Here is a 14,211-nt window from a genome sequence, read left to right as displayed (position 1 = left end):
TTAACTTGTAACAATATAATGGTCCAGGGAATAGCCATAGTATTCCAAATACCATAACTGCTTTAGCATTGTTACTCTCACTGCACCTTCTTCTTCTTCTTCTTCTTCTTCTTCTTTCAGCTCCTTTCGTTAGGAGTTGCCACAGCGGATCATCTTATTCAATATTACTCTCACTGCACCACTGAATCACAGCAGCAGCTGATTGGAAAGAGAATTATCGGTATACAGCTTCAATGACACGCTGTCTCAGCTACGGCAAAACGTTTCAAAGCCTTTCCTGTACGGACCTCGCGGTTCAGAAACAGTTTCATCCCAAGAACTATAAACGCACTTAATCAATTGCTCCTTGTAGAACTGTTTGTACTTATAAGTACAATCACCCCACTGTAAACTTGCACTACAGTTATAATATCGCACAACCTGAGCCACTTTATAAAGCGCGTATTTACATATGATGACGATACCATTTTTAAGGAGAAAGGCAGCAAAATATGTTTATTATATTATACAGATAAAACTGTAACTTCATTTAAATAATCTATATTCTTCACTGGGAGTGTCGTGAAGGATAGAATAATTAAACATGTACTACGAAGATATTTCAATGTTCCTTAAACGTTTTGAAGAATCGGCGCTCTAAGCTTACAGATGGCTTAACTTCTGTTACAGAGCTGATTGTGTGGTGATTGGGTATTTGGGGAAAGAAAAGCAAGGACTGCAGTGGCGGCTACGCCAAAATATATTGAATATAAAACAGAAAGAGAAAATAACAACACAGCTAAAAACGCAGTGACAAATTTTGGCAAAAGTTAAATGCTTGTGTCATGAGCACGAGGCGGCTATGCAGTGTCTGCAACGGACGTGGCCATCCACCGTGCATAAGCTACCTTATTGACATTGGCGGGTGAAGGAGCCACCATTTCTTCCTCTGCCCAGTGTCACCACAAGCCTAGAGCCATCCCTGAGTACTGCTGCAATAAATTATTTCATCGAAGGTCGCACACAATCACTGCGCCATGAAACCCATGCTTAATAACGTGCTTTAACTCTTATCATCATGAAAATGATATCACGTATACATCTCAGTATTTTAGTTATTCAGAGAGCTGTAATATCACAAATGTAATGGATTCTGTGTCCAGTTGGAGGAAGAGAGCCGGTTTATAAGCAAGTAGTGATTCACACACATACTGTAGAGCACATAGAAAATCAAATACAAAACAAAGCATTTAACGTGTTACTTTAATTACGATGTGATTTGAGAAACTGGTTAATTAAATGATTTTAAGATTAAGTTTATGATGTTCTACTTTAATGACAAAATAATCTACGTGATTAAAGTGGAAATTTCGAGATTGAAGTTGACATTTCGTACTTTTTCCCCACTGTGTGCCTTTTTTTCTCTGTACCCTAATAAGCTTTCATATGACACTCAGACAGTGGGCTACAACTCACCTTTTCACTGCGACTTTGATATGTGACTTCTTTTTTATTTCCGGCACTGTGCGATTTTGTGAACGTGAGCTTTCAAGTTTCTTCAACACACTATGTCACTCAAACAACTTCCTTTTGTTGATTATACCACGGTTTATTTGAACAAATAGTATGTTTTTCCTTTGCCTCCACTTGGTATTTGCTGAAATTCTTATATTTTCCCCGTGCTTTTCCCATTGTCTTTTCACAGAAGGCTGAGCTTAAGGGCGATTTATATTCATTTGCATATTCAAAGAGGCGTAATTCTGGGAGGAGTTGGGGCGTTGCATAAAGCGCGTGCACAAGCGTTACTTTTCACGCTGATCGGGATTTATGTTGCAGAAGAACGTGGAAGTTGGAGTACGCACAGATTCCTGCATCTGTATTTTTCTGTGCGTAAGCACATTAAGGCTTTTGTGCTTACGCCATGTTATAGTGCGAGTTCTACGCACGCCGTTATACATGAGGCGCCTGGACAGGGCTAGGAAGCACATTAATGTCATAATCCTGGGACCCCTGACAGAGTTAATCCAGCTCTGCATAAACACCTTTGCTCTCACTCATTAGTTTAAAATCACTAATCAAATGGCCATGCACAATCCTCGGGCTGCGGAATGAGAACTAGACTACTCTGAGAAAAGTCATTCAGATATCAGCTGTCACACATGTGCGCATGGGAGGCAGCTAAAGGGCTTGAATGAAGGCAGTTCTGAGGCATGAGGATGTGACAGAGTGCACTGACTCTTTTTCTCCCTTTCCTGTAGACCATCCCCGGGAGATTCCACCTGGCTCTCTTGACGTCATTTCCGGGACCGAGCCAATGGAAATAGACCTTACCAGCTCCGGCCCCTCTGATATCATGTCCGGGTGTGATCCAATGATTGAAGACCACGTGCCCGAACATTATGACCTCACTTCCTGTCTTCCCCTTTAAAAGCCTGCCGCTTTTCCCATTTCCCTCAGTTCTGTATTGGACTCGGTTTTGAGCACAACAGTGCTACCAATTAAAAAGACGATTTGCAGACAGGATACCACATTATACGGGTGGTTGCCCTAAACCTTGATATGTCTCATTGTGTGATTTGTGACAGTGGCGTAGTGGGCAGGATGGAGAAATCCCAGAGGAGAAGGGGACAGGACCTACATTATACCCAGGTGCGTAAGGTGTCCCGTGTTTCGGCGAGACCCGGTACGGGCTCCGCTTCCGGCACGCTTAACCAGGCAACCTAGAGAGGCCAGGAAGTGTGCGGGAGGGGCTCACAGAGGTGGGCTGCTTCAGAGGGGGGAGATAAAAGGGGCTTACTATACTCTCTTGGAGGAGAGTGCCCGTCTTCCTGTGAAACCAGAGCCCCAAGTACCACCTAGGGGTCCCCCAGACTGGCAGGTGGAAAAAGTAAAGAAGTGGAGGTTGGACCCAGAGCGGCCGACCCTCAAACAAGCCTGGTCCTTCTGGGCACTGGTAGGGCAATGGCTACGGCCATTTGAGAACAAGCCCTACCACATAATAGAGCAGGTAGCTTGCTATCTGCTCCTGAAAACGCTTCCCCATGGCTTCACCCAGCCGGTCTGGGGCAAGCAGTTTACGAACATGACAGAGCTCATAGAGCTTCTGGAGACACAGAGGACGGCCTCACACTCTGGGGGAGCAGAACCGTCCCTTTGTCGAACTCAGCTGGAGTACATCCCAAGACCCAGCCCCTCCCTGTACAACCCGGAGCTTGTATCGGCGTCCCCGGAACCGCGGGGGCGCAAACTGCTTGGAAGCAAGGAGGAATGCAGGTGGAGGGCGAGGCGTGGTGATCTTCAACAGACAAGACCACAGCCTTATTTGATACCAGCAGCAACATTTCCATTGTTGCCCGCCAATTTGTGCTACCGAGACAATGGTTGAAATTTAAGGCCGGTATAACCTGTGTCTACGGGGAAACCCACTGGTACAGGACCGCGGCTTGTGTCATCAGCTACGGAGGAACAGTTCAGAAAGTAACCGTGGCAATCCTTCCTGATCCTCCACACCCGGTGATACTAGGGCGGGACTGGTCTAAAATTAAAAGCGGTGAGACACCTACCACTCCCTGGGTTAACTTGGGCCTAGTCATGGACAGAGATGAGCCGTCTCAAGCTGCCTCCATGCCGTGTAATCAACCGGCAGAGAGAGATGAAGCAGCCGTCCTTGGTGACGTGGCAACTCCCGGGCCATCACGTGCTGACACGTCATCCACCAGAGCCGCAGCAGAGCGGGACGAAACCACGCCCATTGAGGTCGGTGCAGACCCTCTCTCCCTTTTGCAGTTCCAATTTAGAGAGACGCCGGCCTCCTTTAAAAGGGAGCAGTGGAGTGACAACTCCCTGAAATTTGCGATAAATGCAGTGGTCCTTGTCAATGGCTAGTGCACTAATCAGTCGATGCCACAGGGCCCTCACTTTGTATTAGACAACGACCTTCTTTATCGTGTAGCAATACATGACGGGCAGAAGAGAAAGCTGCTGCTAATTCCGCATACCTTTCGGCGGCAGGTCTGCCGGCTAGCACACTACCACCTCCTAGGTGGCCACTTGGGCACCGAGAAAACTCTGGAGCGGATCAAACTCCGTTTCTACTGGCCGGGAATCAATGAGGAGGGTCGTCATTTTTGTGCTTCCTGCCCGGAGTGTCAACTGCGACAATTTCCTAGAAGGGACCGTGCTCCTCTCGTTCCTATACCCTTAACTGACATTCCCTTCCACAGAATTGGGGTCGATTTGGACGGACCCCTAGAGCCCTCAGCTCGAGGACACAAGTACATTTTAGTCCTCGTGGATTATGCTACAAGATACCCCGAAGCTGTTCCGTTGCGCTCAGCTACCTCCAAAGCCATCGCACGGGAATTACTAGGGGTCTTTGCGCACGTGGGTATCCCCAAGGAAGTCTTGAAAGACCAGGGGACACCTTTTACCTCAGAGACATTCAAGGAGACTGCCAAGTTACTGAAAATAAAGCATTTAAAGACCGCGGTGTATCATCCTCAAACTGATGGATTAGTGGAGAGGTTTAATCAGACTCTGAAACAAATGCTGCGTAATGTGGTCAGCGAGGATGGAAGGAACTGGGATCAGCTCCTCCCCCTCATCCTTTTAGCCTATTGGGAAGTCCCACAAGCCTCCACGGGGTTCTCCCCTTTTGAATTACTGTATGGGTGACAACCTCGGGGCATATTAGATATTCTAAAAGAAGGATGGGAAGAAGAGGCTCTTCCCTCTACAAACATATTAGAGTATATCGCGCAGTTACGCAATAGATTTGGAAAGATTCAGCCTCTCCTTAAAAGTCACATGGAAGAGGCTCAAGCAGAACAGGCCCGTTACTACAACCGTGGCACGTCTCTTCGGGGTCATGGTCCTAGTGCCTACCTCCCACTCAAATTCGCTGGCCCATTGGCAAGGCCCCTACGAAGTTAAGGAGAGGAACAACAACAACAACAACATTTATTTATATAGCACATTTTCATACAAAAAAATGTAGTTCAAAGTGCTTTACATAATGAAGAATAGAAAGGAAGGGACTGGTCGACTATTTAGTGAGTCAACCCAATCGTTGAGCGGGTTTATCATGTGAATCTGCTGAAACCATGGAAGGACAGGGACCCCGATCCCTCCTCCGGCCAGCCCCGCTCACTCTTCGCTCACACACACAGCCTTAACTTTGGTACGGACTTAAGTCCCAGACAATGGCAGGAGCTGGAAACAGTTATCCGGGCCATTCGGGAGGTAGTCAGTGAAAACTCCGGAAGGACCTCTCTGGTTGAGTACAACATTGTGACAGAGCCCGGGGTTATTGTCCAAAAAATGCCCGTATCGTCTTCCCGAGGCAAAAAGGGCTGAAGTGGAGCTTGAGATCAAGCGCATGCTGGAACTAGGTGTGATTGAGGAAAGTTATAGTCCCTGGTCCAGCCCCATTGTGCTCGTCGGTAAGCCTGACGGGAGCTGGAGGTTCTGCAATGACTTCCGTCGGCTTAATCAAGTCTCCCGATTTGATGCCTATCCAATGCCACGAGTGGATGACCTCCTCGAGAGGCTTGGACAGGCTCGATATTTGACCACACTGGACATGACAAAAGGGTACTGGCAGGTTCCTTTAACGGACTCCGTGAAGGAAAAAAACACGTTTAGTACCCCTAGCGGACACTAGCAGTATCATGTCCTTCCATTTGGGTTACACGGGGCTCCAGCAACCTTCCAGCGTCTGGTGGACAAAGTGCTCCGGCCTCATAACTCATACAGTGCTGCCTACCTGGATGACGTGGTCATCTATTCCAGCACATGGAGGGAACACCTACAGCATGTCCGAACGGTATTGTGGACACTTGGTGAGGCCGGGCTCCGGATTAATCCCAAGAAATGCTTCTTTGGATTAAGCGAGGCCAAATATTTAGGCTACCTGGTGGGTCGGGGTACTGTAAGGCCACAGTGCTCCAAAGTTGATGCCATTTTGAAATGGCCCTGTCCGCAAACCAAGCGGCAGGTCCAAGCCTTTCTCGGGTTAGCCAGTTACTACCGCTGGTTTGTACCCCGGTTCTCGGAGAGAGCGGCGCCCTTCACTGATTTAACAAAGAAGAGGGCCCCGAACATTGTGGTATGTACTGAGAAGACAGGCGCTGCATTTGGTTACTTAAAGCAGACCCTTACATCCGCAACTGTTTTAATGGCACCTAACTTTTCTTTGCCTTTCATCCTCCAGACGAACGCTTCGGACACAGGCCTGGGTGCCGTGCTGAGTCAAAGTGTTGATGGTGTGGAACAACCCATCATGTTCCTGAGCCGGAAACTGTTGGACTGGGAGACCAGGTATGCAGCGGTGGAGGGGGAGGCTTTGGCGATTAAATGGGCGATTACTCAGCTTAGGTACTACCTGTTGGGCCGGGAATTCACCCTTGTCACGGACCATGCACCTCTACAGTGGATGGCCCTGCACAAGGAGTCGAATCCGCGGGTCACCCAGTGGTTTCTTGACCTACAGCCGTATAAGTTTTCGCTCGTTCATCGCCAAGGCACTCTCCATGCCAACGCTGATGGTCTTTCTCTGGTTCACGACCTGACGGGTCTGGGCTAAGGGGGGGGTCTTGTCGGACACGTGCGCATGGGTGGCAGCTAAAGGGCTTGAGTGAAGGCAGTTCTGACGCATGCCGGGATGTGACAGAGTGCACTGACTCTTTTTCTCCCTTTCCTGTAAACCATCCCTGGGAGATTCCACCTGGCTCTCTTGATGTCACTTCCGGGACCGAGCCAATGGAAATAGACCTTACCAGCTCCGGCCCCTCTGATGTCACGTCCGGGTGTGATCCAATGATTGAAGACCACGTGCCCGATCCTTATGACCTCACTTCCTGTCTTCCCCTTTAAAAGCCTGCCCCTTTTCCCTTTTCCCTCAGTTCTGTATTGGATTCGGTTTTGAGCACAACAGTGCTACCATTTAAAAAGACGATTTGCAGCCAGGATACCACATTATACGGGTGGCTTCCCCAAACCTTGATACAGCATAAATGAAAGACAGACAGTGATAAGGCCAAGATTTGAAGCTAGAATCTCAGTGGCGTGAGAAAGTAGTGGATATTGACCATTTCATTGAATTATTCATGCAGATTGACTCAATTTGATATTTCCACTTAGAGTATAGTATTAGAGTCATATCAAGTACTTCCTACTTACAATGCACAGAGTGATGTATGCATTAATATAAATATTATATTTAGAAAAAAATGTTCAATATTTGAATATAAATTGTATATACACATGCAGCATCTATTAAAATAAATACTGATATTTTGATCATTTCAGCTTTATTAGTCTCTGAGTTTAAAATATAGTTTAAGATATAGCCCCAGCTCTAAACCATTTAAACAAACTGGACACCAATTGAGTATTGGTCTAAAATCAATTAATGCATCTGTTATAATGAATTAGTAGGCAGCCTCAATTTGGCCTTGAGGTGTTTCTCAGTATAACATATGAATGATTTACAACACAGTATACCTACCTTACCAGTGGTCCCTTTTGTGTCTACTAACTTATATGCCGTCTTCTGAGGTGCAGAAATTTGTGGTGAAAAGAAAAGGTCTTGAAGCTTTTGGGATGATGAGCAACTACTGTAACATATTCTGTCCTATAAAAATCAAAACTTTTAGTTGCTACAAATCTGAATTATATCAAAAGACATACAATTTTGAATAAATGTTCCATTACAGTTGTTTTCTTAAATAGCAAAATATGTAAAATCATTTGTCTCACCCCATATACTGATTACAGGAAATCTGACACAATCACAAACCATGAATGTTTACTGTGTAACACAGCAATACATGAGACAGACGCTAATCCCTTGTTGTTGGTACTCAAGGTACCGTCGATTAGCTCTGCACATTAATTGCTTGACCTGCACAGATATTCATGAAATTCCTGGCATTCATTTAACTATGTACTTCTTCGCATTCTGGGGGTAGCAGTTTATGGTGTGAACACAATGTGAATCCTAGAAGTCAATATCTGGGCGTATACCCTATGAGATGCATTCTGCCTGATCTCCATTAAATTTGATCAGGTTATGTGCTTATCAATTTAAGGATTTGATGAACATGTAACAGAAGGTTCTATCGACTCTTTAACTCTTTTACCTCCTGTTAAGAATGTGTTAGTCATTTGTTAATTATAAACGTTGTGATAAAGGCACTATATAGTGCCCGACCCGGCACAGACTACGCAGAGGCACGTGTTCACACTCAAAGGGCTTTTTATTTTCTTCAGCCGTGGGCACACGCCTTCCCCGTGTCCCACAGGCTCAACACAGTCTAAAGCACAAAATAACCCACACAACCAAACGCTTCCTGGCCCCACCACTCCTCCCAGGCAACCTCGTCCTCTTCCTCCCGATTCTGGCCTTGATTGCTGGGAGGCAGGCCTTTTTATACCCCACCCGGAAGTGTTAATTGCACCTCCGGGTGGGGCTGATAAACCATCCAGCGTGGTGGCTAGTTGTCCGCAGCACCCCCTAGCGGCCACCCCATCTCCCAACCGGGCTGCTGTGGTGGACTCCATGTCCCATGGAGCCACGGGGAAGATTGAGGAGGGATCCATGGCCAGGGAGGCTGCCCCCAAGCGCCCTGGGGAAGGTACTGCAATGTCCATGATGGCTCCCCCGGGACGTATGCAGCAGAGGCGTCCCGGACGGGCATGGGACCCGGCTGTCCGTCACAACGTTTATTGTTGTAATGCATAACTTAGTTTTAATTTTTGTTTCTTTATATTTATACTGTTACTTTGTTGATGTCACCTCATTGCCATTTTAAATTTGAGGCACTCACGTTATGTGCGTTTTTTTCGTGGGTTCTGCCATGTTTGAACTTTGGACCCTTTGCATTGTTAAGCGTATGTATTGAATGCAGTCTTCCAGTTATCCCTCTGCCTAAGTCTATTTAAATTCTACAGGCTTTATAGATTTAATTTAAAAAAGATAGTTGTCCCAGTGACTTAATTCGGCAATGATAATGCATTGTAGTTTTATGAATATCTATATATTGAACATGTTTAATCTGTACTTTGGAAACTTTTGATTTAAATAAACATTCACTTTGTACTTTTGGACAATTTGAACATTATTTTTGTCTGCCACTCATTGCTGGCCCTTCCTCAATTATGAACCACTAGGGGGCCAAGAGGACAGTTTGATGTCAGGTATGTGTTCCAGATGTTGACCTCTGACATTTTGCAAATAAATTTAAATCAAATTCAAAACCAAAAAGATGAGTATCAGAAATAAGATGAGTAACACAAAAAACCTATGCTGGAAAATAAAAAGTCTTAAAAAAAGTTCCTAAGCATACGAATTCCTAAAAATCAAGAGTGCTCCTGATTTTTGATTCTTAATTTATATAGTTAAGAAATGCAACTGGCCAGACACACCTCCAGGTCTCTGTCATGAAGCATAAGAAATGTAGACATTGTTTTCTGTGGAAATAGACATATTGTAGAAGTAAATGGCTATGGTTGTATAAAAGATCCTTGCAAGAAAAAGACTATCAAGTACTGTTTCAGGCAAATTTTTAATCACTGACAATTGCCAGGCCCAGAATCATAGACACATTGTATATAAACATAATCACTGACATGTTTCCCTTGTCTTCATACTCTGACAAAATCCCCCAGGGATGCACATGGGATCCCTCAGAATAAACACTCATATATAACAACATATGGATAAAACCTGATATATAAGGTAGTGAAATAGCTTTAAAAACTTGCTGATTTAATATCATCTACCAGTCTTAGCTGGTTACCTTTGAAGATCTGAGCAAGAATTCCTGTCTACATTGCAACACACGTCAAGCTCTACCATGCCCTTAGGCATACTCCAGATTGTCTTTGCCTAGCAACAGTAATTTCTAGCTTTAGCCTGTATGTTTGAATTTTAAGCCACTGCATTACAATGAAAACCTCTTTTCACATTTCTATATTTTTTCAGGCTATTTTAAGTATTGTACTTGAATTTTTTGCATTATTTCATCTAGTCTCATGCTAAGATCTTTCACCTGTTTCTGTTTACTTTCTTCATTGCAAGTTTTTGCCCAGCCAGTTTACTGACCTCTCAGGATTTGACACTCCTGGACAGCGGGTGGAGGAATTTCTGGGAACAGGATTGCTGTGAATTCTCATGATTAGCAGTAATGGACCAAAAGCCAGCTGTCTTGCAGTAGCAGGGCTCTTGTCCTTTGACTAATCATGTGCACAGTGTAAGAATGATTCATATACATAAAATAAGCCTCAACGATGGATGGTCTAACTAGGTATGAACACTGGCAAAGAAATGTAAGAATTCAAATATGGAATATAATTATGTTAACTGGTAAAGAGAAATAGTAAATAAATGGAAAAGTACAAGACTCAAATACTAGGAATACCTTAAATAAAAAGGGAAGTGGAATAATAAATCTAGATGAAGACTACACTCTCAGATATTCGGGATCTCCAATTAGAGGCAGAGTAGTGGCAGGAGTGGTGATAAATGTAAGTAGTGGGATGATAAAGATGATAATATGATGGGAACCTATTAATCCAAGAATAATTACAATGAACTTAAATCTACAAATGAAAATAGAACTAATAGAATTTTATGCACAAAGATAAAACAGTAAAGCAGATGAAAATGATGCATTTTATGGAGATCTACAGCAGCCTTTAGAGGACATGCAATTAATTGCCCAGCACATAATCGTAATGGGAGTCTGGAACTCTCATATTGGTAACCAGAAAGATTGGACACATGGCGCAATGGGAGAACATGGCTTGGAAGGAGAGATGAATGAGAAAGGGTGAAGATTGCTGGACTGGTGTATAAATGATCAGATGCTAATTGGAAACACTTGTTTCAATCACAAAATAATTAATAAAATTACTTACAAAGTAGCAGAACTGGATTATAAAAGCATAACTAACTAGATTACTTATACAAGATGTATGCAGTTTATGATGTCAGAGCAATCACAGGATATTACCAATGTACCAAACATTGGTAATAATGGATTGAACATTCATAAACTAGTTACATTTACAAAAAATATAGAAGAAACCAACAAAAGAGAGTAATATACAAATAGACTTAAAGTAAAATAAGACAAAAATGAAAAAGGTAGCAAAGAAAAGTGGACCTTAAATAAAATAGAAGATTGATAAAATTTAAGGAACTATTATTATAAACAGCTACAGACAAGTACAGAGTTTAAACAGTAATGCAGGATCCTAAGCAAAAAAGAACTAAATGGTGAAATGATGAAGTGAAGATCAAAGTTGCAGTGAAAAAGGAGGCATAGAGAAAATATATAGGAATAAAAATAGAGGAAGACAAGAGTAGTATACAACAAAAGCAAGCAGAGGCTAAAGAGATTGTGAAATTAGCAAAGAAAAAGTGCTGGAAAGAATTTGGTAAGGAAATAGAGGTAAAAAAAAAGCAGTTCTGGAATAGAGTCAAAAGGTTAAAAGGAAATCAAACACAGAAAATCAGAAGCATAAAAACTTAAATGAAGAGTGACAGTCCGAGGTAAACGGGCTCTTAAAGCCTGGAGAGTCTGCTATGCAACCAAATTTGAAGAAGAAACAATGAGGAGAGAAGAAAAACACAAAAATCCATTAGAAGAGAAGATGATGAATGAAGATGAAGAAGAAGAGCATGGAAAAATAATGAAAGAAGGATTCACAAATGCCCAAACACAAAAATGAAAAGAACACACGGTATAACAGCTGAAATGCTAAAGTATGAAGGATTAATAGTAGTTAAATGTTTCAAGACTATCTTCCATCAGGCATGGAATACAGATGGAATACCAGAGGAATGGGAAAGATATTTAATTGTACCAGTATATAAAAAGTGGGATTCCACAAACTATGATAAATATAGAGCAATACGTTTGTCATCAGAAGTACTAAAGAAGGATAAGACCAGCAACACAGAATATACTACATGAACAACAAGCAGCATACAGACAAAGTAGACAAAAGCACAACATCATATTTTGACCCTAATAACAATAATCGAGAAAAGATTAGATAAAAATAAAGAATTATACCTGCCGTTTCTTGATTTATTAGCAGCGTTTGACACAGTACCATGAAGATACATATGGGAAGCACTAGACCCAATGGAAGTGCCAGCTACATTAAAAAGATTCATTCAAAGTATTGATTAAACATGTAGAAATGGTTTGATTAAATGGGAAAACATCAGAGCAATGGAATATGGAAAAGGGCATTAAACAGGGAGATAGCCTCAGTCCTCTATTATTTGTGATATATATAATACTAGGGGGCTTCACCCCCTGCTTGCTTCGCTCACCAACCCCAGCCCCACCAACCCTGGCCTGCACTACGCGTCAGCCACTTCGCGTCTCTGCCGCGTCGCACGGCCCTTCAAACATTTAAAAGCCTGTACAGGAGCTGTCCTTTTGTGTCACTGCCATGTCTTTCTTCAACCCCCAGACATCCTCTGCTCCTGTTAGGGGTCCTGCTCCCAAGGTGCGCCCATATGAAGAGGAAGATTTTCTATTCTTTTAAATGAGAAATGGAACTGTCCCCTTCAACTACACACGGAGCTCGATTCTCTCCTGAAAAAGACTTGTGTTTGTTTAAAGTGTTTGAATAAAATTTCTGTCTCTAAAATCTCCTGTGTATCTCTGCAACTCTTTGACCCAAGTGTGACAGCATATGTGGATTTCACTTTCACCAAACAACAAATCTTTTAATTCTCATGGCTATGCCTCTTCATTGGGAAGAAACACAACTTTTCCCTGATGGCAGCATGAATTAGACAATCTACAGGTCTCCGACTTAAAGTTTAAAGCCGAGCAATATCTACATACTTCTGTCATATCACCTATGTCCATATATTCGATCTCTTTTCGCTGTTCCGTTATTTCACCGAGTAATAATTTATTTTTGTTTGCACTAATGCGACCTTTACTATCATTTTTTGAGACTTTCGAATTTTAGCACTTTAATTATCTCTAACCTGCTCTGCATGTGTACCACGCCAACGTTTTTGAATTCTTTACGATGTTCTACTTTTTCATCTACTCTTTGTCTTTCTTAAATCTCATGGCACAAAGTCTCATCTCGCAGACGTGAAAGTGTCTCTCTGAGAAAGTCACGTCTCGTCTCTCTTCCCAAGATTTTTTTATTATAATATACAGAGGTATAATTAACATGAGCAAGAAAGATATTAGAAATGCAGGCTTGGGATACTATAATTTAAATCCAGTATTGATCTGATACTGTATATGTGGATTATGTAATATTATTGCAATAAGAGAGCAACAGTTGCAAAGGAAATTATTAACATGCAAGAGCAAGCTAGAAGCAAAGGGTAAGATAATAAATGTAGAGAGAAGTAAAGTAATGAAATGAACTAAGAAAGAGCAAGAAGAGAAACTTCAAATGTGAATACAGATAGAAAGAAAACAACTACAAAATGTTTTAACCTGGGAGTAATAATAAGTGAAGATGGAAAGATAGATGAAGAATAAACAGAATACACAAGGAACATAAAGTATATTATCAAATTAACAACACTCTGATAGGGCAGAAAGAATTAAGTGTAAAGGTGAAGATGCACCTATATAAAACCATATACTGTATATACCAACAGTATGATACGCTTCAAAGTCTTGGGCAATACTGGGCAAATAAAGATCTAAAATAACTGCAGTTATTTGAAGTGTTTAAGATGAATGATAGGTAAGGCAAAAAGGGATGGGATAAGAAATAAAACAATCCATGAAAAACTTTAACTGCAACCACCTGATGAAAACATGGAAATAAAAAAGCTACAGTGGTATGGACATAAAAAGGGGAGTGAAACAAGGTATCCTAAAAAGGTTTTTAAAATGAAGAGTGAAGGAAAAAGACTTAGGGGAAGGGTATAAGAAAAAAACATTAAAGAAGCAGCCAGAAAAAAGAGGGATGACCATGGAATAAGAGAAGATACTGGCAAAAGATTGGAAAAAAATATCAATGGCAGAAGACCCCAACACTTTAAGGTATAATGGCATATGGTAAAGTAAGTAAGTAAGTAAGTAAGCACTGAACTGACTTTTGTTTTGTGATAATGTTTTAGTCTTCTAATGCTTAACTCAAGTTGTCTAATCTACTTTAATGAATGTCATTAGCTACCTTGATTTACCTATGCAAAATGAAAGACTGACTGCCCACAAGAATGTTAAG

General features: G+C 42.3%; 1 protein-coding gene across 2 annotated transcripts in view; it reads right to left on the bottom strand.

Annotated features, from left to right (window-relative positions):
• LOC120527534 overlaps positions 1-14,211 on the bottom strand; it is a 154,450-nt gene that overhangs the window by 99,180 nt on the left and 41,059 nt on the right. For both annotated transcript variants that reach the window (XM_039751042.1, XM_039751043.1), the window contains one exon: positions 7,487-7,612. In XM_039751042.1, the coding sequence (XP_039606976.1) occupies positions 7,487-7,612 (126 nt within the window). The remainder of the gene's footprint in view (positions 1-7,486; positions 7,613-14,211) is intronic.

Source organism: Polypterus senegalus, chromosome 4 (assembly GCF_016835505.1).
Source record: "Polypterus senegalus isolate Bchr_013 chromosome 4, ASM1683550v1, whole genome shotgun sequence".
In the NCBI taxonomy this organism is placed as follows: Eukaryota; Metazoa; Chordata; class Cladistia; order Polypteriformes; family Polypteridae; genus Polypterus; species Polypterus senegalus.
This window is presented reverse-complemented; position numbering and strand designations above follow the sequence as displayed.